Genomic DNA, 23,968 nt, shown 5'->3' with positions numbered 1-23,968 from the left:
CAGTCAGAGTCAACCCACAGACCAGCACCAAAGACCTACAACATCATTTTGCAGCAGATGGAGTCACTGTGCATCGTTTAACCATTCGGAGCACTTTACACAAGCAGATGCTGTATGTGAGAGTGATGCAGAGGAAGCCTTTTCTGCGCCCACAGCACAAACAGAGCTGCTTGAGGTTTGCTAAAGCAAACCGTCCAGTCCCTGCACTGTGTGGCCAGTGCAGGGACTGGGAATCTTGTCAAAGTTGAGGGACACATGGATTCCACTCAGTATCAGCAGATTCTGGTGACCAATGTCCAGGAATCAGTGACAAAGCTGAAGCTGCGCCAGGGCTGGATCTTTCAACAAGACAACGACCCGAAACACTGCTCAAAATCCACTAAGGCATTCATGCAGATTTCATTTCTTTTTTTGTGGTGCCCAAATTTATGCACCTGCCTGATTTTGTTTAAACAATGATTGCACACTTTCTGTGAATCCAATAAACTTCATTTCACTTCTCAAATATCACTGTGTGTGTCTCCTATATGATATATTTAACTGACATTTTTTATTGTAACAACCAACGATTTATACAGGGAAATAATGACTATTACCAAGGTTGCCCAAACTTTTGCAATATTTGTGTTTATTGTGATATAAAATTATATTTATCAACATCTTCCAACAGTGATGTCATCGAGGCTTGACATCCTGGTGGAAGTGACATCATCATGTCAGATGTGTCAGGACACGAAGGAGCAGTTATGGATCTCTGACACAAACAAAAGGGATGTTGGTGTTACACTTTTTGTCGTTGACATAATCTCGCTCTGTAAAGAAGAATCAGAATGAAGAACAGAAATAAAATCAGAGGTCTGTGCAGTAAATGTTTTCTTCTTTTCTAATGTAAAAAAACCAAAAGAACACAGTTCTGATAAAGACCTAAGATTACTTGACTTCGGTCAATATAAAAACCAAACACATTTCATCAACAGCCCCACATTCAGTTTGTACCTCCATGATTTATCATCATACAATCTTCTCCTCCTCCAGAGTTGTTTGGTTCTCCACTGGCCCAGTTTATGAAGTCAAACTGGGAACCATCGCTCCACATCCACACAGTTTCCTGAAAGAATAAAGTTTGAGGTTCAGTTTGTTCTGATGTACTTTGGTGCATCTATGCTGAGAGTGCAGACATGAGACCTCTTACACCACTCGAAGACAGTGAAGGTTCATTTTGTTTGTGGAGGTAAAAAATGAAAAGAAGAATCAAGTCAGCAGCAACATCTGTCTCCAGGAACAAAGTCCTGATTAATCAGTCTGTCACATGTTGCACTTTGAATCAAACTGATGAATATGAAGAGAAAAAAAATGAAATATCGGAAACAGCTGCAGCTCATCCTCTTTATCTATGAAACACTTACATTCTTTCTGCCTCCAACCCAAGCTTCTTTATATGACCCTGCTGCTGTGTGAGTGAGCCCTCTGATGAAGGTGTACTCAGCTGTGCTGTGGAATGAGGCCAGATGTCCACCGAGTGTCTCACAGGAACTCTGAGGAGGAAGATGAGGTGCAGACCACAGAAGATGAAAAGTGTGAGAATGCATTTGAAGTCAGTCAAAGACAGAAACTCTTTGTATCATCAGTGATGCAGCGACAGCTGCTGTTATTTCCTAATGTACCTCAGCATCAGTCCAGATCTTCTGACTGCTGTTAAAGATGAAACAACGACCTCCAAACCAAGTCCAACCAGGAGGGCAGGTCTTAGAGGAACCAGCTGCAAAATGATTGTAAAGTTGGTTATTTGGTTATTTCACTGACTGACTGACTGACTACAGCAGCAGTGATTATGTAGTGTGACACAAGCAGGAGTTCAAGTGTAATTTATGAGTAATTAAATGTGATTAATACAGAACTGATTCTGATTTACAACAACAACAACAGCAAACTTTATTTATATAGCACATTTAAAAACCAGTGGTGTACCAAAGTGCTTAACATACAAGAGGCTAAGATGAAGTAACAGGGAGCATGAAGACCATGGCAAAGTACCAACATGGTAGCATGTTCAAATGGCAGTAAAAACACAGAAGCAAAAGAAATGCATATAAAAGCATAAAAGAACAATATATGTAAAGGATAAAACAGTCAAAAATTTTGAAAATGATTAAAAGTATTTAAGAATAGACCGAAGATAGAAATAAGCATTAAACTAACTAACAAACAATCATTAAGTGGTAGAAAAGGCGAGGCTAAATAAGTGGGTTTTTAACCGCGATTTGGAGGATTGAATGGAATCAGACTCGCGGACAGCGATGGGGAGGTAATTCCATAGATCGGGTGCAGCCAAGGCAAATGCGTGGTCACCTCTAGTCTTCAGCCGGAATCTCGGCTGTACCAAAAGTGACTGGGAAGATGATCTTAGTACTCTAGCAGGGGTGTATAATCTAAGTAGCTTAATGAGGTAGCTTGGAGCTATATTGTTAATAATTTATTCTTAATAACTTTCTGAAAGCTTTGATTTCAATCCGTTCACTCAGGATCTGCAAAAGAACTGAAACATTTTCATGTCTGATAATTTCAATGACTTCTTTATAACAAAAATATGAATTCTTTAACAATGATTAATAATTAACTGTTTATGAACATATATTTGAATTCACAGAGTCTTAAAGTCAGTCCCGGGGGGATTGAGCCATTGAGCTGGGAACAGTCATTGGGCTGTTGCCACGTCTTAGTCAAACAGAAAAAGTCAAACTTATGGTCTGTGAGGAGATCCTGGACGAGGTGTCCCTTGTTTGTGAGTGAACGGATGTTAAACAGGCCGAAGTTGATGCAGGTACAGTCAGACTGAATGAGAGTGTTAGCCGATCTAGTCAGGTTAGCCAAAACATCGTGGTCAGCAGCCCTGCCGGGGTTCGCGGAGAGCGACGAGAGGTGGACCAGAATGATTCAATTGGCTTAGAATTATGCTGATGAAAATTCCTGCGGGAGCCGCGATGAATGTACTTTTGCTGAGGGAGGAAGACGATATCCGTGTGGAGATGAAGAGCAGTCAGCGGTGGAGCAGCCAGAGAAAAGCGGAGTCGGAGGAGCTCATAGGCTGTGTATTGAAGGAGTCCAGTACCAGGTCAATGGATTGATGACACAAGGATCCAGACCCACACAGACAGTACGTAGAACCTGGGAGGCCACATCACGGACAGGAACGGAGACACCGGAGAGCCGTACAGGCAGGAATAGGACAGGAATCCGTGGGAGAGAACAACCGGGACGCCAGGAGCCGAGACGCCGGGAGAGGATGGCGGTGAGTAGCAATAACAGTAGCAGGAGCAAAGGTGTAGCAAGAGTAAAAAGCAGGAATAGAGAAGAGAAGTGGCGGCAGGGTTAGCGGAGAGCTGTATTTGTGCTCAAACGTTTCCGTCTCAACTTTGGATGGTTGATCTCCACATTCTGATGAAGCACCTCACCTCAAACTGTGCATCACAGCAGGTCTCACCACAGCGCCTCTCTCAGCGGCCAATCATCTGCTTTCTCTGATCCACAAAGATTCAGCAAAGCTCCTTCTGACCTTCTCTAAACTTCTCCATTAACACTTTCAAAGCAAACATCACATCTGTGGAGCTCTTTCTCAGCATGAAGCCACACAGCTGCTCACTGATCATCACCTCTCTGCTTAATCCAGCTGCAACAACTCTTTCTCATATCTTCATGGTTTAGCTCATCAGTTTTATCCCTCTGTAGTTATTACAGCTCTGCACAGCCTGCTTGTTCTTGAAGATGAGCACCAACACACTTTTCCATTCCTCAGGCATCCTCTCACTCTTCATCATTGTGTTAAACCGGCGGTCCCCAACCCACCGGTACCAGGCCGTGAGAGTTGAGGCTCGGGTGTGAAATTTATGATTTTCAGGGTTTTTATTGGCTTTAATCGGCATTTCTTTATTGTTTTTATCATTAACTCGGTTTCCCTGGGTCTTTTCCTGTGTGTTTTGAATAAATCTTCTTTTTTTTTGGTACCGGTACTTTTTCTATTTTGCTGTATTTATCCGCAACACCTTAAAGGCTGGTCTGTGAAAATATTGTCAGACATAAACTGGTCCGTGGAGCTAAAAAGGTTGGGGACCACTGCTTACTCTCCTGGACATCTAAGGGATAGGAAGGGATCAGGAACAACCACCTTTCCACGCGTCATCCTTGTCATAGCTGCTCTCACTTCCTCCTTCCTAATCCTTATTCACTGTCTCTCTCATTTTCTACAAACATGACTTCCTCAAAGTACTCCTTCCATCTTCTTGACACACTCTTTACTCCCATTTCTGTCCTGGAATAATGTTTAGTTGCCACTCTGTGAGCTCACCTTCTGTCACAGTAGTTGGAGGAGGACTTGATGTAGCTTCACTCACTCTGGACGTTCCTGAAATTAAGGACCAGGCATTTCATGGTGTTAAGTTGTGCTGGGTTATTCTGATAGTGAGGCAATGTCAGATATGATTCTATCTTCAACATCTGCTGACAGCTAAATCAGTCGTAAAGGGTTAGATGTGCTCTGCTGTCCTTTCCTGTCTTTCCTGATACAGTGAGCATTAACAGTCAGCTACATACAAATCTCCTGCTCAGAGCTACAGTCCAGTCCTTCACCTCAGTGAGTCTGTCCAGAGAAAATGTGCTTTTTAATGTCATGATCTGAATGACTGAACATCCTTCATCATCCAGGTAAGGAAATACCAGAAAGTTGATTGTGTTTATCTGGAGGAAGATTAAAGTATGAGATGCAACTCGTACGATGTTACATCTCTCTTCACTGTGTCTTCATTCCACCTATTTCACATACAAGGGTCAGTACTACAGGCAGAGAAACCTGCAGTCAGTGAGACTGAAGAAGGCAACTGGATGTAACGTTTCTCTTGCTGAAAATGTTACATCCAGATAAATAGAAACAACTTTCTGGGGTTAAAGTGACTTTAATTTTTCTGGTTAAGAAATCAGAGAAAATCCTGTTTCATCACCCTGAAACACGCCAGCCTCCCAAGAGTTCCTGTCTTATCTCACAGCTGCTCCAACATGCAATGCTTGATATCAGTGTTGCGCAGGTTTCAGCTCAAACTGATACAAATGATTTCTTGGAATAATGTTTAGTTGCCGCTCTGTGAGCTCACCTTCTGTCACAATAGTTGGAGGAGGACTTGATGTAGCTTCACTCTCTGTGGATGTTTGTGAAGACGGATTAATAATTACCTTTCTAATCATACAGGCTTAATATTACTGAGACTAGAAGTTGAGTTGTTTTTTGAAGTTGTCTGTTTATCTTTCAGGCTCTTACTCTGACAGTCATAAACCACCTCCAGGTACTTGTAGGTGCCACCACAGGGGTCTCCAAACACTGAGGTCTTTGCTTCAACAGTACAGCTGTTCTGCCAGTTACACCTGTGAATGCAGGTCAAAGGTGAGTCAGCAGAGGCTTGAAATAGGCCGTGTCATCTGAGAGAAGATGGAAAGCTGAAGAAAGAGAGTCAGCATCTGTACCTGTTAGTTACATATTCTGGACTATTGGGACTCAAACAGGTGACATTTTGGAGCTGAGCGGTATTACCATCAGGGCACGTAGTGTTGTCACGGCGACCAAAGTTAGCCCAGGAGACGACTATAACCTGTCCTTCACCTGAGGAAGAGTTCATAAACTGTAACCATGTTTGTAGTTCTATCAAATTAAAGTTACACTAAAGTTACAATAAGTGAGAAAAATAAATCTGACCACACTGAAGTTTCGCCTGAGATCCTTCACATGTTACACTGTGGACTGACAAAGAAACACATCACATTAGAAACTGTAATAATTCATGTACAGATGTGATTGATTATTAGCTGATAATCAGAGATGTAACAGACTTGCAGGGAAGCATTTGAAGGTGATGTCCAGGTACGTGCAGACGCTGGGATCACAGGTACGGACCATGTTTGTATTTATTTCACACACTTCCTTCAAGTCACAGCTGCAGGGAGGCAAAAAGCTCATTTCCAGGTTTGTTGAAGTGATCAGTTCATGATTTCTAATATCTGCTGCTTTCATTTGAACTGCTGTTACTTTTTTATTGTCATCAAAGCAGTTAAACTACCCGACAGTGTTCACCTTTTCTTGATGACGTCCAGATCGTGAAGCCGAGAGCAGATTTCTTTATCTGCACATCTGTACAGAACTGACTGCACAATCATCACTCCGCTCCCTGTTACATACACGAGAGACAAAAGGAAAAATGAAATGTTAATATCAATAATGCAATATCAATAACTTGGACGGTGATGAAACGTTTCTCCCACTGAAAACGCTACGTCCACATGAACTGAATCAACTTTTTCGGATCCTGACTGTCTAATTTAAAATCCACTGTGGGGATGTACGGGAGCAAAAACAAGTCACTGTGTATATTCTTATGGACCTGACTTTACATCCAGCTTTAACTTACAAACTACACCCTCCTTACCACAGCTCAGCTGTAGGACACTGAGGACGTTAAAGGTGATCACTCTGCCTGTGGATATGGCCGTCACATTGGAAGGTAAAGAGAGCTGGGCTCTGCTAAACCCTGTAATAAAAAACGAATACTGTGTATTTGATCAAATGCTGCTGTAGAAGAGAGCCAGAGATGAATAATAACTAATGATTACATGCAGAGAAGTGTATAAACACACATAACTACATGCTTCACCAGTATCGAGTTAACAGCTAACACTAAAGCATTTACCTGAAGTCAGGAGGAAATACGCTGCTCCCAGCACTGAAAGAGACAAACAGGAACCTCAGTGTTAGACTGTGTGTTGGATACAGCTGATTTATTCATCTTCTGTTTAAATCTATGTTAGCAGAGTTTGGTGTGGCCTTTCATTCATCTCAGAGTATGAAATGAAATTAATCAATAAGCATTTACAGAGTGTGTGTGCTAAAAAAAAGCTTTTAAAACATTTATAAATCCTACTGTGAAAAAACACTTTATAAACAACACATTCAAACTGCGATTTTTTGGTGTCTTTTATTATTATTATTATTAAATTGGAAGCATTTGAGTCTTTTCAGTAAAATAATCTGTATTCATAATTAAGAGTGAGATAATTAAAGCTGTTTCTAGTAAATGATTACAAATGAATAATTTTCAGGAGACTTGTTGTAAAGACTAGAAAGCCTGACTGTCCTGCTGAGATAATACAAACATGTATTTATGATATTAGATTAATCGCTCTATTGAAACATGTCAAAGTTCAGCACATTTTATTTCTTGGCACTGATTTCATTTCTACTGCACATGAAAGATTATCAGTGTGTTGTACTCACACAGTGTGCTGCTGAGTCCGGAGCAGAGCATGGTGTTAGAGCTGGTTTTCAGTGAAGAGCTGAGCTGATGCTGGATCAGAGACCTGGTGTCTTCACAGTGTCTGGGTCAGAAATGTTACCTACATGCAAAAGAGGCACGCAGTGGAAAAAGGAGGATGTCTTCCTTATCAGACGCAAACATTCAAATGAGGAAATAAAAATAAAATAAACAAAGATATTACAGGCGTCTCTGATGGACTCATTTTTAATCCTGCACATGCTGCTCACTCCCACTGAGCATCTGAACATCTTCAGCTCAGCCTCCTGTCTTTGTGTCAGAGCTGTCTCCAAAGCAAACATCACATCTTCCATCTTTAAACCTTCGCTTTCACTCTTGCTGCCCTCCTTCTGTCTCAGATCACCCCTGACACACGTCTCCACCCACTCCACCCAGCCTGCGCTCTCTTCTTCACCTCTCTTGTTGCTTTGGATGGTTGACCCCAAGTATTTAAACTCATCTACCTTCACCATCTCTGCTCGTTCCATGTTCACCTTTCCCATTATTGTTTTTTCTATCCTGTCCTGTCTGCCAGCTTTGCATTCAGAATTGTGATCTGAGCGCTCTGTGGTGCTGAACACACTTCACTTGTCCAAGAACACCCATATACACTCTCTGTAGGCCCCTGTGGTTCATGTCAATGTTTATATGTGTATTGATTCATTTCTATTTCAGATACTACATTCTATGCGGTGTAGTATGATGCCTAAGGCAAACAAACAAACAAACAACCTTTATTTGTCACAAACACAATTATACAGAGTACAACATGTACTGAAATTCTTGTGTCCGAGCTGCAGACATAGCCGCGCCATTCCAGGGCTTGGTTTTTAGCATGAGGGGTCTGGCCAGGACCTTTGCTGGATATCAGGTGGGAATCGAACTTGTAACTCCTGATCCAAAGGTGTGTAGTCTTACCACTACACTATCCAGCTGCTGGATATGCAAGAAGAAAAAAACGGGGTGTGAAAGTAGAAGGAAGTAGAGGTAAATATAATAAAATATATATAAATATAATAGAAGAGTGCAGATAGAAATGCACAATGTATCACCAACTGCTGCACCTGGAACACAAGCTTAGAAAATACATGTTACACTGTCAAGTCCCCCTCTCCCGCACACACACACACACACACACACACACACACACACAGGACAAACAAGTAGAACTGTGAATACAGTTGCATGCAAAATATTCTGATTTGAATGAAACATTGTGTGTCACTGGTCGGAGCAGACAGGAGGAGACAGTGTTTGGGACCGTGGTTCAACAGGTGTGATGAAATGGGGAAAAACATCAGTAAACATCAGTAACTAGTTCCTGATAAACACAACATGCCATTGTACAGCAGCTACAGCATCATGCAAAAAGGTTTGGAGCACAGACAGAACAGGGCCTTCATAAACACCCAAATCATCATCCAGGAAACCTGAGGCTGAAAAAGCCATTACACCTGTGTTTGAGTGTGTTGTTCAAGCTCACCACGAAGGACTCTAATATTTCTTCTAAAAAGTAAAAACAAAAACTGCTAATATTTGGCTAACAATGGTTTCTCAAAAAGTTCTCAGACAAAACCGTCGACCGTTCGAGTGTTCAGGAGCTGCTCTGCTCTGTGTTGGCACAAAAAATACACATTTTAAAATATATAATTTTTTAAGACCATTGTTGGTTTTAATCTAGTTTAAACCAAACTGATTGGAGACCGTAACAGCCAATCAGAACTTTTGCATCCAAGTCTGCGATTGGTTGGTTTTGTGACACACTTATAACGATGTACAGAGAGTCGAGCGCGCGCAGAGCAGAGATGCTGTGAGCATGAAAACGACACTGAGAGCAGGTCCGCAGATGTCTGTGAGCACACAGAGCAGACATCTGAGCGAGAGGGGCTGTTATTGTGTGTGTATATGGATAATAACAAACACTGAAATACATTTCTTGCATGCAGAAATGAATTTTGTTCGCTTAAATTAAAGTTTTCTTTGCTCAAAATAATTTTCTCCTCAAAACTCAACATTTGTACTTGCAAAATTGTTTTACGTTCCCTTAGAAAAGAGGCACAAAAATAACAGAATAGAACAGCTGCTTAGAATCTCTATAGGCTCCTCTTGTTCATGTGAATCTTTTATCTGTTTATTTATTCATTTCTTTTTGTGTTATTTCATATATTATATGGGGGGAAACAAACAGAAATTCACAATATCACCAACTGCTGCACCTGTAAAAAATCCCAAAACAAACACGCATACAGCACCTGAAACACACCAAAGATATATATATACACAGATACTTAAAATAACAATCTTCCCACAGTGTGTGTGTGTGTGTGTGTGTGTGTGAGCGACTGTGTCTTTGTAAAAAATGTACTTGATAATGAGGGTGGGAAGTTGCAGCGATGCACCCCAGAAGCAAACCGAGATGGAACCAGGACAACCGGGTCATCTGCAGCCCCCAAGAGTACCAAATACCTGTGACCACACATCTCTGTGACATCGCCATGCCCATCCCAGCAGGAGAAGTAGGGAGACCCCAGGTAGGGTGCCCACAGAGAGTCCCAGAGGACCAGAGGCAACTGGCAGTCGACCCCACTAGAGGCCGGCCCCCCTGGGTCGAGAGCAGGGTCCCAGGCACCTGGCACATGTGTGAGTGACGTGTTGTATGAGAGAGTGGGGAGGAGGGAGGTAAGACCAGTCAGTTCATACAGTGTAATACTGGAGTACCTGACCCAACTGATAAAATACAGTTTACGTTATCACCATTGGGTCTCCATAGCACAAACACTTCACATTAGCACTGCTGGGTTTCAGCTGTGTGCTTTGATTTAATGAATGTCCAAAATGTGAACATTGGCATCCTCGAAAGAGTGACCTTTGACCTTAAGATGCAGATGGACTGCTGAGTCTTGTCCCGTGGAGGTGGCTCTTCTATGTTGTGCCATGCGCTTGTGAAGTGGCTGTTTGGTCTCTCCGATGTAGAGGTCTGGGCATTCCTCGCTGCACTGTACATATATACACCCTATACACCACACTGTTAAGTCTGTGTTTTGGAGTTTTGTCTTTCGGGTGAACCAGTTTCTAAGCACTATACTCAACCTGTATAGTGCTTAGCTTCCTCTAATGGTTTATCATATTCAAACACAGGTGAGGACATAAAGGGCAGGAAGTAAAACATCCTCACTAAATAAGAAAGCAGAACCCTCACATAGGATGTGCCTACAGTTACACTATAGCCCCCCCTCACCATTCAACAGTCTGGGGAGGAGGATAGAAACAGAGAATGTCTTTGATCATAGAATTTTAAGGCAAGGCTTACAAATTTAAGTACAATAATGGCAACATTTAACAATTTCAACCTAACACACACCAACACTTTAGACAAACAAAAGTTACACTCATTCATACACTTACCGGTCCTACTTCTCTGTCTTTTACATGTGAGTTATTTATTCCTGTAGGCTTCTACAGAGACTATGGAATATTTTATGTAAGCTAAAGGTCTTTCCTCAGTTCAGCATCACCACACATGTGGTTCCTTGCTATTTACAGGATTAGGCTCACTATAATCACCATGATACTACTACCCGGTTTTGTTCTCATTGAAAGTTGAATTTTTGCCGCACTGATTCTTCCACTCTTGGCTTTGCTTGTAAAAATCATCCCCTCACCTCTCCTCCACCCGGTGGATGCTGGCCTTGTTTGGCAGCAATTCAGCTGGAGGTCTTTCAGATGAGGGAACTTTATGCATGGATGCATCTGCAGGTCCGATCCTGGGTTGAAGAGAGAGGTGCTGGGATCTCGCTCGAAGGAAAAGGTTGTCACAAGAATTTTTATCAAAACATTTAGGCAATGGCCTCAGAGTCATACAGAGTACGACAGTGTACAGAGTAGGACTAAAGCATGTGATGTTTTGCCCTTTTTTATAGCGCAGTTGCATCCTGAGTTACACGAGTACTTCAAATGTATGGAATTTCCCACTCCACATGCAGTCACACTGAGATCATGTAGACTTATCTCTATTACCCTGATCCAGCTGTGACCTGCTTTCAGTTAGTTTGAGGGTCAGTTTCCTTTTCAACAGCATTTTCCTTGTTCCACAAGTATTTTTACAACAATTAACTGCTCTCACATAGTCATAAGTTAAACAATGCTTTAACAAAATTTCCCATCACAATGTAACATAAGTGACAGCAGAACACCCTGGAAAGGTCACCAATCTGACCGTAACGAAGGTCGTCTTCATTAATGACACCACTTGTTAGGATGGCCCGTAGCAGCTGGATTCAAACAGGAGGCTTGAGGCAGACATAAGCAGACCAATGTGTTTATTTGCTAACGTTAACAAACACCAAAACATAACACAAAATAAAACAATGTGGCCCAGTGATGGGACACGTGGTGCAGTGATGGAACCTGGTTGCAGCCACCTCTGATGTGTTCTTCACCTCTGACAGATACATCAAGAGTTGGTCTTGGTGCAGAGCTGTTGCAGTAGGTGAATGGAGAAAGGTCACTAAAATCAATATTGAATCGGTGTGTAACTTTGCCAAAACAATGTGGGACTCTGTAGTTTTCTCTGGTCCCCTCCCCAATCAGACCAGGAGTGACATGTTTAGCCGCATGTTCTCCTTAAATTGCTGGCTGTCTGAGTGGTGTCCCAGAAACGATGTGGGCTTCATAGATAATTGGCAAACCTTCTGGAGGAAACCTGGTCTTGTTAGGAGAGACGGCATCCATCCCACTTTGGATGGAGCAGCTCTCATTTCTAGAAATATGGACCAATTTATTAAACCCCCCAAAATATGACTATCCAGAGTTGGGACCAGGAAGCAGAGTTGCAGTCTTACACGCCTCTCTGCAGCTTCTCTCCTCCTGCTACCCCCCCAAAAACCCATCTCCATTGAGACTGTGTCAGCTCCCAAACAGACAAAAAACAAACTAAAAACCAGCAATAAACAACTTAAACATAAAAAAATCACAAAGAAAGAACAATACAGTATCCACATCTGAACCAAAGAGTAAAACAGTGAAATGTGGATTATTAAATATTAGGTCTCTCTCCTCCAAGTCTCTGTTAGTACATGACTTAATAATTGATTAACAAATCGATTTACTCTGCCTTACAGAAACCTGGTTGCAGCAGGATGAGTATGTTAGTTTAAATGAATCAACACCCCCGAGTCATTCTAACTACCAGAAACCTCGAAGCACAGGCCGAGGGGGCGGTGTGGCAGCAATTTTTCACACCAGCCTATTAATTAACGAAAGACCCAGACAGACTTTTAATTCATTTGAAAGCCTGATGCTTAGCCTCGTCCACCCCAGCTGTAAAACTCAGAAACCAGTCTTACTTGTTATCATCTATCGTCCACCTGGGCCTTACACAGAGTTTCTCTCTGATTTCTCAGACTTTTTATCTGATTTAGTGCTCAGCTCAGATAAAATAATTATTGTGGGTGATTTTAACATCCATGTAGATGCTAAAAATGACAGCCTCAACATGGCATTTAATCTGTTATTAGACTCAATTGGCTTCTCTCAAAATGTAAAAGAACCCACCCACCACTTTAATCACACTCTAGATCTTGTTTTAACATATGGCATAGAAACTGAACATTTAACAGTGTTTCCTGAAAACCCTCTGCTGTCTGATCATTTCCTGATAACATTTACATTTACAATAATTGATTACACAGCAGTGGAGAGTAGACTTTATCACAGTAGATGTCTTTCTGAAAGTGCTGTAACTAAGTTTAAGAATATAATCCAATATAATCTTCAATGCACATATTAAACAAATATGTAAGACTGCTTTCTTCCATTTGCGCAACATCTCTAAAATTAGAAATATCCTGTCTCAGAGTGACGCTGAAAAACTAGTTCATGCATTTATTACTTCCAGGCTGGACTACTGTAATTCATTATTATCAGGATGTCCTAAAAACTCGCTGAAAAGCCTTCAGCTGATCCAAAATGCTGCAGCAAGAGTCCTGACAGGGACTAGAAAGAGAGAGCAGATTTCTCCTGTTTTGGCTTCCCTTCATTGGCTTCCTGTTAAATCCAGAATTGAATTCAAAATCCTGCTCCTCACATACAAGGTCTTAAATAATCAGGCCCCATCTTATCTTAATGACCTTGTAGTACCATATCACCCTATTAGAGCACTTCGCTCTCACACTGCAGGCCTACTTGTTGTTCCTAGAGTATTTAAAAGTAGAATGGGAGGCAGAGCCTTCAGTTTTCAGGCCCCTCTTCTGTGGAACCAGCTTCCAGTTTGGATTCAGGAGACAGACACTATCTCTACTTTCAAGATTAGGCTTAAAACTTTCCTTTTTGCTAAAGCATATAGTTAGGGCTGGACCAGGTGACCCTGAATCCTCCCTTAGTTATGCTGCAATAGACGTAGGCTGCCGGGGATTCCCATGATGCATTGAGTTTTTCCTTTCCAGTCACCTTTCTCACTCACTATGTGTTAATAGACCTCTCTGCATCGAATCATATCTGTTATTAATCTCTGTCTTTCTTCCACAGCATGTCTTTATCCTGTCTTCCTTCTCTCACCCCAACCAATCGCAGCAGATGGCCCCGCCCCTCCCTGAGCCTGGTTCTGCCGGAGGTTTCTTCCTGTTAAAAGGGAGTTTTTCCTTCCACTGTCGCCAAAGTGCTTGCTCATAGGGGGTCATATGATTGTTGGGTTTTTCTCTGTATTTATTATTGTGTGATCTACTGTACAATATAAAGCGCCTTGAGGCGACTTTTGTTGTGATTTGGCGCTATATAAATAAAATTGAATTGAATTGAATAGAAAGGATGCTAGTCGTGTGTCTGAGTTGCAGGTTCTGGACAGAGAAACCAGATATTCACCAGTAGAGGAGTGTTTGACCATGAAGTGAGTGATTGAAGCAGTCAGATATTACCTATTAGGACACCATTTATTCCTGGAAAGTGATCACAGAGCTCTTCCGTGGCTGCAGAGGATGCAAACCGGACTGCTGGATGGTACTTTGCCCTGCAGCCATATAATTTTACTGTTCATTACAGGTCTGGGAGAATGAACACAGTAGCTGACTGTTTCCTATTCCTGAAAACTGTGCAATGAGGAGAGAGAGAGGCAATGTAACAAGGTCTTCTTCATCACTTAGCCAGATATAAATACCTGAGTAATTTTAATATTTATATAAAATAAAACACAAAAAGTTTGTCTTGATTTTATTTATAGGTTTTCATGTTGACAGTCTTCCAGCTGATACTGGTTAATATCTGCCTAGGAAAAGAAATTTCAATTATTATGGCAGGTTTGGTTAAACTGGTGGAGAATATTACTTTATATTTACCTAATGTTGGTGGTAAATTGGGTAACAGGTAGGAGAAGCATTTTATATCCTAAGTGAATATTTTGATGACAAGATTGTGGCCGTGTCTCAATATGTGTACTTGTGCGTTCTGGTGGACTTGTGATATGTCATCAGTCGGAGACCAGGTACTGTTCCAATTCAAAGCATCAAGCTGAGTAAAAAATCCCTGGATGTGTTCTCGCTCCTCCCGTTTTATCAAGCATGCATCGGTGGTGACTTGTGTAGACTTGGTACAGCTAAATATATCAGAATGCATTTCGTCCAAAACTCAAATGCAGCAATGGTGGAGGAGCGCAGCTAAAAATTTAAAAAATATTACTCTTTCTGGGTCACAAAATAAGCTTTTAAGTTATTTTCAGGTGGGAAAGTAGCTGTGTAAACTTCAAATATCGGCTCGATTTATCAAGACATCACATATTTGCAAAAGTGCTCCGACGTTTTCAGAGAAGTCTGTTACCCACCAGCTCGATAGCTGACCGGGAGGTCAAGGCTCACTAGAGCCGGCGGGAACAGCGGACTCCCGGCACATCGTTTTCAGACCCCCGCGATCTTTCACTACTCAGGTTAAACATGATATATAAATCCCTTAGATCACTTGTAAATGTTATTTTTTGGTTTATTTCAGTGTTTTATTTGTTCCTGAGTAAATTGGTTTGGCTGAAATTAGCTGACTGAATTAAATCTAACATATTTAAATTCAGGAGGAAACATTTTCACCGGGAGCAGAAACAGCGTGTTAATACGCGGAGATTCTGAAGGCTGCTCCAACAATGTGTTTCAGTCATGTGTTTCAGCCATGTAGTGATTGTGCGTAACTGTAGGAGGCTTATTAGACATTATAAAACAGATGATATGGAAGCGATGTATAGCAAATTTTGCCAAAATGCTTAAGATACTTTTTTTAATTATCTTTTTTTCTTAAAACATCTACTACATCGTGTGTAATTTTTTCACGTCATGTGTAATTTCCATTGCAAATCTTAATCAGTTAAATTAAAAGGGGGCAGCAGTAAAAACTCCAGAGCTGTGATGTCATCAAGTACACTGCCGTTCCAATTGTAGAATGATTGTGCTGCGTTCCCGTGTACTAGAGAATTGAGAAATGGCTAATGTCTTACCTGTGTTTTCTCCCAATGGTGTGCAAGCCAAAAGGGTCCCCAGGCTTCCTGAGTGCCCTTTTAAAGGTTCCAGGCAGCACCAACTGATTGAAGTAGGAAATGAATAGCCATATTAGCTTATTGTAGATTGTAGGTTGTACAAAATATTTGATTTAATAATCTTCTAAAGTATTGACTTGATGTTCATAAAGGTTATTAGATAAGATGTGTGTGCATTTTATTAGTTTAGTTTAGTATGTCACTTGGTGTTCGCTCGCTTTGTGGTAGAGTATCACTTCCTGTTCCTGCTCAAACACAGTGGTGTTTCTGAGTAGCTTTTCTGCTTAGCAATTTAATTTAAATCTTTTGATACATCCCTTTTTCATAGTATAATCTTAACGTGCTTCATCTGAATCACCCTTTCTGTGTACTCACTACCTAATTTATAGCCAAAGTATTCACTCACTGTCTCTTTACTGTTTCGCTAGCTTAGCTTAGCTCGTAGCCGACTCGTTAGCACCATGGCTACTTCACCTGTCCCTCCTGCACTTTCCTGCTCATTGTGTCAGATGTTTAGTTACTCCTCGGCCTCCTTTAGCAGTAATGATACCTGTAACAAATGTAGCATATTTGCAGCTCTGGAGGCCAGGATTACTGAATTGGAGACTCGGCTTCGCACCCTTCATTCACCCGTAGCTAGCCAGGCCCCTGTAGCTGGTGCAGCCGAAGATAGCGTAGGCCCCGCTAGCTGTTCCCTGGCAGACCCCAAGCAGCTGGGGAAAGAGGGCGGCTGGGTGACGGTGAGGAGGAAGCATAGTCTTAAACTGAAGCCCCAGGTACACCACCAACCTGTTCATGTGTCTAACCGTTTTTCCCCACTCGGCGACACACCCGCCGGGGGTCAAACTCTGGTAATTGGTGATTCTGTTCTGAGACATGTGAAGCTAGAGACACCGGCAACCATAGTCAATTGTCTTCCAGGGGCCAGAGCAGGCGACATTGAAGGAAATTTAAAACTGCTGGCTAAGGGTAAACGTAAATACAGTAAGATCATAATTCACGTCGGCAGTAATGACACCCGGTTACGCCAATCGGAGGTCACTAAAATCAATATTGAATCGGTGTGTAACTTTGCAAAAACAATGTCGGACTCTGTAGTTTTCTCTGGTCCCCTCCCCAATCAGACCAGGAGTGACATGTTTTGCCGCATGTTCTCCTTAAATTGCTGGCTGTCTGAGTGGTGTCCCAGAAACGATGTGGGCTTCATAGATAATTGGCAAACCTTCTGGAGGAAACCTGGTCTTGTTAGGAGAGACGGCATCCATCCCACTTTGGATGGAGCAGCTCTCATTTCTAGAAATATGGACCAATTTATTAAACCCCCCAAAATATGACTATCCAGAGTTGGGACCAGGAAGCAGAGTTGCAGTCTTACACGCCTCTCTGCAGCTTCTCTCCTCCTGCTACCCCCCAAAAACCCATCTCCATTGAGACTGTGTCAGCTCCCAAAAAGACAAAAAACAAACTAAAAACCAGCAATAAACAACTTAAACACAAAAAATCACAAAGAAAGAACAATACGGTATCCACATCTGAACCAAAGAGTAAAACAGTGAAATGTGGATTATTAAATATTAGGTCTCTCTCCTCCAAGTCTCTGTTAGTACATGACTTAATAATTGATCAACAAATCGATTTACTCTGCCTTACAGAAACCTGGTTGCAGCAGGATGAGTATGTTAGTTTAAATGAATCAACACCCCCGAGTCATTCTAACTACCAGAAATCCCGAAGCACAGGCCGAGGGGGCGGTGTGGCAGCAATTTTTCACACCAGCCTATTAATTAACGAAAGACCAAGACAGACTTTTAATTCATTTGAAAGCCTGATGCTTAGCCTCGTCCACCCCAGCTGTAAAACTCAGAAACCAGTCTTACTTGTTATCATCTATCATCCACCTGGGCCTTACACAGAGTTTCTCTCTGATTTCTCAGACTTTTTATCTGATTTAGTGCTCAGCTCAGATAAAATAATTATTGTGGGTGATTTTAACATCCATGTAGATGCTAAAAATGACAGCCTCAACATGGCATTTAATCTGTTATTAGACTCAATTGGCTTCTCTCAAAATGTAAAAGAACCCACCCACCACTTTAATCACACTCTAGATCTTGTTTTAACATATGGCATAGAAACTGAACATTTAACAGTGTTTCCTGAAAACCCTCTGCTGTCTGATCATTTCCTGATAACATTTACATTTACAATAATTGATTACACAGCAGCGGAGAGTAGACTTTATCACAGTAGATGTCTTTCTGAAAGTGCTGTAACTAAGTTTAAGAATATAATCCACCCACTGTTATCATCTTCAATGCCCTGTACCAACATAGAGCAGAGCAGCTATCTGAACGCTACTCCAACAGAGGTCGATTATCTTGTTAATAATTTTACCTCCTCACTACGTACGACTCTGGATACTGTAGCTCCTGTGAAAACTAAGGCCTCAAATCAGAAGTACCTGACTCCGTGGTATAATTCTCAAACACGTAGCCTAAAGCAGATAACTCGTAAGCTGGAGAGGAAATGGCGTGTCACAAATTTAGAGGATCATCATTTAGCCTGGAGAAATAGTTTGCTGCTTTATAAGAAAGCCCTCCGCAAAGCCAGAACATCTTACTATTCGTCACTGATTGAAGAAAATAAGAACAACCCCAGGTTTCTCTTCAGCACTGTAGCCAGGCTGACAAACAGTCAGAGCTCTACTGAGCCAACCATCCCTTTAACGTTAACTAGTAATGACTTCATGAACTTCTTCACAAATAACATTTTTATCATTAGAGAAAAAATTACCAATAATCATCCCACAGATGTAATATTATCTACAGCTACTTTTAGTACCATCGATGTTAAGTTAAACTCTTTTTCTCCAATTGATCTTTCTGAGTTAACTTCAATAATTAATTCCTCCAAACCATCAACATGTCTTTTAGACCCCATTCCTACAAAACTGCTCAAAGAAGTCCTGCCATTAATTAATTCTTCGATCTTAAATATGATCAACCTATCTCTAATAATCGGCTATGTACCACAGGCCTTCAAGGTGGCTGTAGTTAAACCTTTACTTAAAAAGCATCTCTAGACCCAGCTGTCTTAGCTAATTATAGGCCAATCTCCAACCTTCCTTTCATATCAAACATCCTTGAAAGAGTAGTTGTGAAACAGCTAACAGATCATCTGCAGAGGAATGGCTTATTTGAAGAGTTTCAGTCAGGTTTCAGAGCTCATCACAGCACAGAAACAGCTTTAGTGAAGGTTACAAATGATCTTCTTATGGCCTCTGACAGTGGACTCATCTCTGTGCTTGTCCTGCTAGACCTCAGTGCTGCGTTCGATACTGTTGACCATAATATCCTATTAGAGCGATTAGAACATGCTGTAGGTATTACAGGTACTGCACTGCAGTGGTTTGTATCATATCTATCTAATAGACTCCAATTTGTACATGTAAATGGAGAGTCCTCTTCACACACTAAGGTCAATTATGGAGTTCCACAGGGTTCAGTGCTAGGACCAATTCTATTTACATTATACATGCTTCCCTTAGGCAGCATCATTAGAAGACATAGCATAAATTTTCACTGCTATGCAGATGACACGCAGCTCTATCTGTCCATGAAGCCAGGTAACACACACCAATTAGTTAAACTGCAGGAATGTCTTAAAGACATAAAGACCTGGATGGCCGCTAACTTTCTGCTTCTTAATTCAGATCAAACTGAGGTTATTGTACTCGGCCCTGAAAATCTTAGAAATATGGTATCTAAGCAGATTCTTACTCTGGATGGCATTACCTTGGCCTCCAGTAATGCTGTGAGGAACCTTGGAGTCATTTTTGACCAGGACATGTCCTTCAATGCACATATTAAACAAATATGTAAGACTGCTTTCTTCCATTTGCGCAACATCTCCAAAATTAGAAATATCCTGTCTCAGAGTGATGCTGAAAAACTAGTTCATGCATTTATTACTTCCAGGCTGGACTACTGTAATTCATTATTATCAGGATGTCCTAAAAACTCGCTGAAAAGCCTTCAGCTGATCCAAAATGCTGCAGCAAGAGTCCTGACAGGGACTAGAAAGAGAGAGCAGATTTCTCCTGTTTTGGCTTCCCTTCATTGGCTTCCTGTTAAATCCAGAACTGAATTCAAAATCCTGCTCCTCACATACAAGGTCTTAAATAATCAGGCCCCATCTTATCTTAATGACCTTGTAGTACCATATCACCCCATTAGAGCACTTCGCTCTCGCTCTGCAGGCCTACTTGTTGTTCCTAGAGTATTTAAAAGTAGAATGGGAGGCAGAGCCTTCAGTTTTCAGGCCCCTCCTCTGTGGAACCAGCTTCCAGTTTGGATTCAGGAGACAGACACTATCTCTACTTTCAAGATTAGGCTTAAAACTTTCCTTTTTGCTAAAGCATATAGTTAGGGCTGGACCAGGTGACCCTGAATCCTCCCTTAGTTATGCTGCAATAGACGTAGGCTGCCGGGGATTCCCATGATGCATTGAGTTTTTCCCTTCCAGTCACCTTTCTCACTCACTATGTGTTAATAGACCTCTCTGCATCGAATCATATCTGTTATTAATCTCTGTCTCTCTTCCACAGCATGTCTTTATCCTGTTTTTCTTCTCTCACCCCAACCGGTCTCAGCAGATGGCCCCGCCCCTCCCTGAGCCTGGTTCTGCTGGAGGTTTCTTCCTGTTAAAAGGGAGTTTTTCCTTCCCACTGTCGCCAAAGTGTTTGCTCATAGGGGGTCATATGATTGTTGGGTTTTTCTCTGTATTTATTATTGTGCGATCTACTGTACAATATAAAGCACCTTGAGGCGACTTTTGTTGTGATTTGGCGCTATATAAATAAAATTGAATTGAATTGAATTGAATTGAATTTAGTATGTAACCCCAGATAATGCTATGGCTTTTGGGCCAGTTAGCAGCAGTCTGTAAAAGGCTGCCAGTTAACATCAGAAGGATCCTGGAATCATGTCCCATCATGGTGGATGGTGGTGGATGTTGTGAAAGATGGCGGGCGCAGCTACAGGCGGGTGGCGTGGCGTGGTGAAAATTGTTTGGTGATTCTAATTAATTTTATATAATTCTAAGTATAAATCCTGCCTGGAATTAGGTAACAGTAACAAAGGCAAACGAATAAACAAAGGATAGATATTTAAAAGAGGAGAAAATGGCAAAAATGAAGAAAATCGAAGAGGATTTAGAGGAGATCAAGCTTTCACTTAATTCATTGTTGACGGATGTCGAGAAAGTAATTAAGCAACAAGGATTACTTACGTCTCTGACGGACCTAATTAAAGAACTAAAAAACTTGATTACGAAGAAAGACAAAAAAATCCAACTCTTAGAAAGGAGAGTGGACGAGTTGGAACAGCAAACACAACTTGAGGATGTCATCATTACTGGTCTGGAAACCAAACATAGGAGTTACGCGAGAGTCATCGAGACCGGGATCGGTGTAAAAACTGGTGGTGATGAGCCCCCGGTAGAGGAGCTGCAAACACTGGAGCGGCAAGTTGTGGAGTTTTTTGCGAGCAAAAAACTGCCTCTGCACAGTAACAACATTGCAGCATGCTATACCCTTCCCAGAAAGAATGCTAAAGCACCTCCAGCGATAGTAGTGAGATTTGTAAATCGAAAACACAAAAGTGACTTACTGAGACAGTCCAGACAGCTGAGAGGAAGCGGAGTATACTTGAATGAACATCTTACAAAAAAGAATGCAGACATCGCCAGACAAGCTCGCATCTTACGTAAGGAAAAAAAAATCCAAGCAACTTGGACGAGAAACTGTAAAGTGATGATAAAGCTTAATGGGACACCAGAAGAGGCTAAGGTCATCACGATTAAGGATCTCGAGGAATTGGATATATATAAGTGACGATACTACTGGAGTCGACTGTATGGAAGAGGACCAGAGTCAGGTTGTAATTTGGACACAGGACTGTGAGAAGATCACCGGATTTTCTCTATATGTTGGTAGACAAACGCACGACTGCTAATGTTGTTTCGTTTTTTTGTTTTTTGTTTGTTTTTTTGCGAGAATAATAGTCATTTAAAGAATACTCATTTATAATGAGCGATGATTTAGATTATAAATCATATGATTTCGAAGCCAATATTGATCTAGAAGGGAATATGCTTAACACAATTAATGAGACATGTGAATATTACACGGAGGAGCAATTTAGAGATAACGTTGATATAAGTAATATATTTTCTTTAATTCATTTTAATTGTAGAAGCCTCTATAAAAATTTTGCTCGGATTAATGATGTTTTGCATAGTTTGAGAAGCAAGTTTAAAGTAATTGCATTATCTGAAACATGGCTAGATGAGAAAAGGGGCTGTGATTTTCATATTGATGGGTATGATTTATATCACATAAATAGATCTAATAAGAAGGCAGGAGGGGTGGCACTTTTTGTTAACTGTGAACTGAAATGTAAACAACTTAAAGATATGTCTGTGGTTATTGACGACTTATTGGAGACTGTTACAGTAGAACTAGAAATGGAAAGAAGAAGTAATATAATTGTTACATGTATATATAGAAAACCTGGAACACTGACAGAAACATTTATAGATGTAGTGGAAGATTTATTAAGTAGGGCTAAGGGAAATAAGACTTTCTGTTTGTGTGGGGATTATAATATTGATTTTCTAAAAGAGACTAATCACATGGCATCAGACTTTTTAGAATTCCTACTTGGAAATGGATTATACCCTCTGATTTCAACGCCGAGTAGAATAACGGACACATCAGCAACATTAATTGATCATATTTTTATTAATAGTTTAGGGAATAATATTAAAAGTGGCCTCATCATAAATGATATGAGTGATCATTTACCTGTTTTTTTCACCTTAGATTACAATATGAGAAATCGTAAGGAGGAGGAGGAAGAGCAATTGGACAGATGTATAAGGATAAGAAATGAGGATGCAATAAATAAATTTAGACATGACCTCATGGAAGAGGATTGGAAGGAGGTTTATGTAAATGATGTAAATGTCGCATATGACGCGTTTTTAAATACTTATTTGGCCTTGTATGGAAAACATTGTCCACTGGTACCGCTTAAGGTTAAGAAGAAGAAAACTAATTTTAAACCATGGATAACTAAGGGGCTAGTAAACATGTGCAAAAAGAAGAACAAACTATACAGCGATTATATAAAACTCAGAACAAAGACCGCTGAAATGAAATATAAAGTCTATAAAAACAGGCTAGTATTAATATTGAGGAAGGCCAAGAAAGAATACTATAACAAACTATTTCAAGAAAAGAAAAATAATATAAAGGGTATTTGGAATATTTTCAGAGAGATATTAGGCAATAAGAATGTTTCCTTAGATTTGCCTAAGTATTTTTACAAGGAAGATAAGATTATAAAGGACATGAATGAAGTGGTAAATGAATTCAATTCCTTTTTTGTAAATATTGGCCCTAATTTGGCGAATCTAATTAGAAAACATGATAAGTTAGAACAAAAAGATGATTGGAAAGGTGAAAGCAGAGTAGTTAAGTCTATATTTTTAGCTGATATCACTGAAAAAGAAATTGCAGCAATTTTAAAAAAGACTAAAAATAAGACATCTACTGATTGTGATGGTTTAGATATGGTTATAGTTAAAAAGACATTGGACTGTATAATTACTCCTCTTTGTTATATTTTCAATCTTTCATTCCATACTGGCGTATTTCCTGACACAATGAAAGTGGCAAAAGTGATACCTCTGTATAAAAAGGGAGATAAACATAGTTTTAATAATTACAGGCCAGTGTCACTTCTGTCACAGTTTTCTAAAGTACTGGAAAAACTCTTTGTGGAAAGACTTGAGAGCTTTATTGAAAAACATCAATTACTAAGTGAAAATCAATATGGATTTCAGAAAAATAGATCAACGGCATTAGCACTGATGACTACTATTGACGATATTTCATGTGCAACAGATAATAATAAATATACAATAGGAGTATTTATTGACTTAAAAAGAGCGTTTGATACGCTGCAACATTTTATTTTGATTTCTAAGCTTAATACTTATGGGGCGAGAGGAATTGCATTAAACTGGTTAAGTAGTTATCTAGAAAATAGGA

The 23,968-nt window shown here is 40.6% G+C and overlaps 1 protein-coding gene and 1 long non-coding RNA gene across 3 annotated transcripts in view; one reads left to right on the top strand and one right to left on the bottom strand.

Moving 5' to 3' along the window:
• Window positions 1–581: 581 nt before the first annotated feature.
• The window catches only part of LOC100690738 (rhamnose-binding lectin), a 138,998-nt gene continuing 115,611 nt past the window's right edge, over window positions 582–23,968 (bottom strand). The window contains exons 10-18 of the mRNA XM_019349801.2: window positions 5,738–5,782; window positions 5,509–5,644; window positions 5,306–5,409; window positions 5,142–5,186; window positions 4,343–4,399; window positions 1,665–1,759; window positions 1,407–1,535; window positions 997–1,108; window positions 582–812 (exon numbers count right to left, since the gene is read on the bottom strand). Of these exons, the coding sequence (XP_019205346.1) occupies window positions 745–812; window positions 997–1,108; window positions 1,407–1,535; window positions 1,665–1,759; window positions 4,343–4,399; window positions 5,142–5,186; window positions 5,306–5,409; window positions 5,509–5,644; window positions 5,738–5,782 (791 nt within the window). The 3' untranslated portion in view covers window positions 582–744. The remainder of the gene's footprint in view (window positions 813–996; window positions 1,109–1,406; window positions 1,536–1,664; window positions 1,760–4,342; window positions 4,400–5,141; window positions 5,187–5,305; window positions 5,410–5,508; window positions 5,645–5,737; window positions 5,783–23,968) is intronic.
• On the top strand, window positions 6,224–7,537 carry LOC102082367 (uncharacterized). Of its 2 annotated transcripts, XR_270204.4 has the most exons (3): window positions 6,224–6,377; window positions 6,470–6,539; window positions 7,314–7,537. It is a non-coding gene; the product is annotated as an uncharacterized LOC102082367 (long non-coding RNA). The 2 variants fall into 2 exon arrangements; XR_002057716.2 differs by having other exon boundaries at window positions 6,233–6,539.

This window comes from Oreochromis niloticus, linkage group LG20 (genome assembly GCF_001858045.2).
Source record: "Oreochromis niloticus isolate F11D_XX linkage group LG20, O_niloticus_UMD_NMBU, whole genome shotgun sequence".
In the NCBI taxonomy this organism is placed as follows: Eukaryota; Metazoa; Chordata; class Actinopteri; order Cichliformes; family Cichlidae; genus Oreochromis; species Oreochromis niloticus.
Note: the sequence above shows the minus strand (reverse complement) of the source record. Positions and strands in the feature narration are given on the sequence as shown.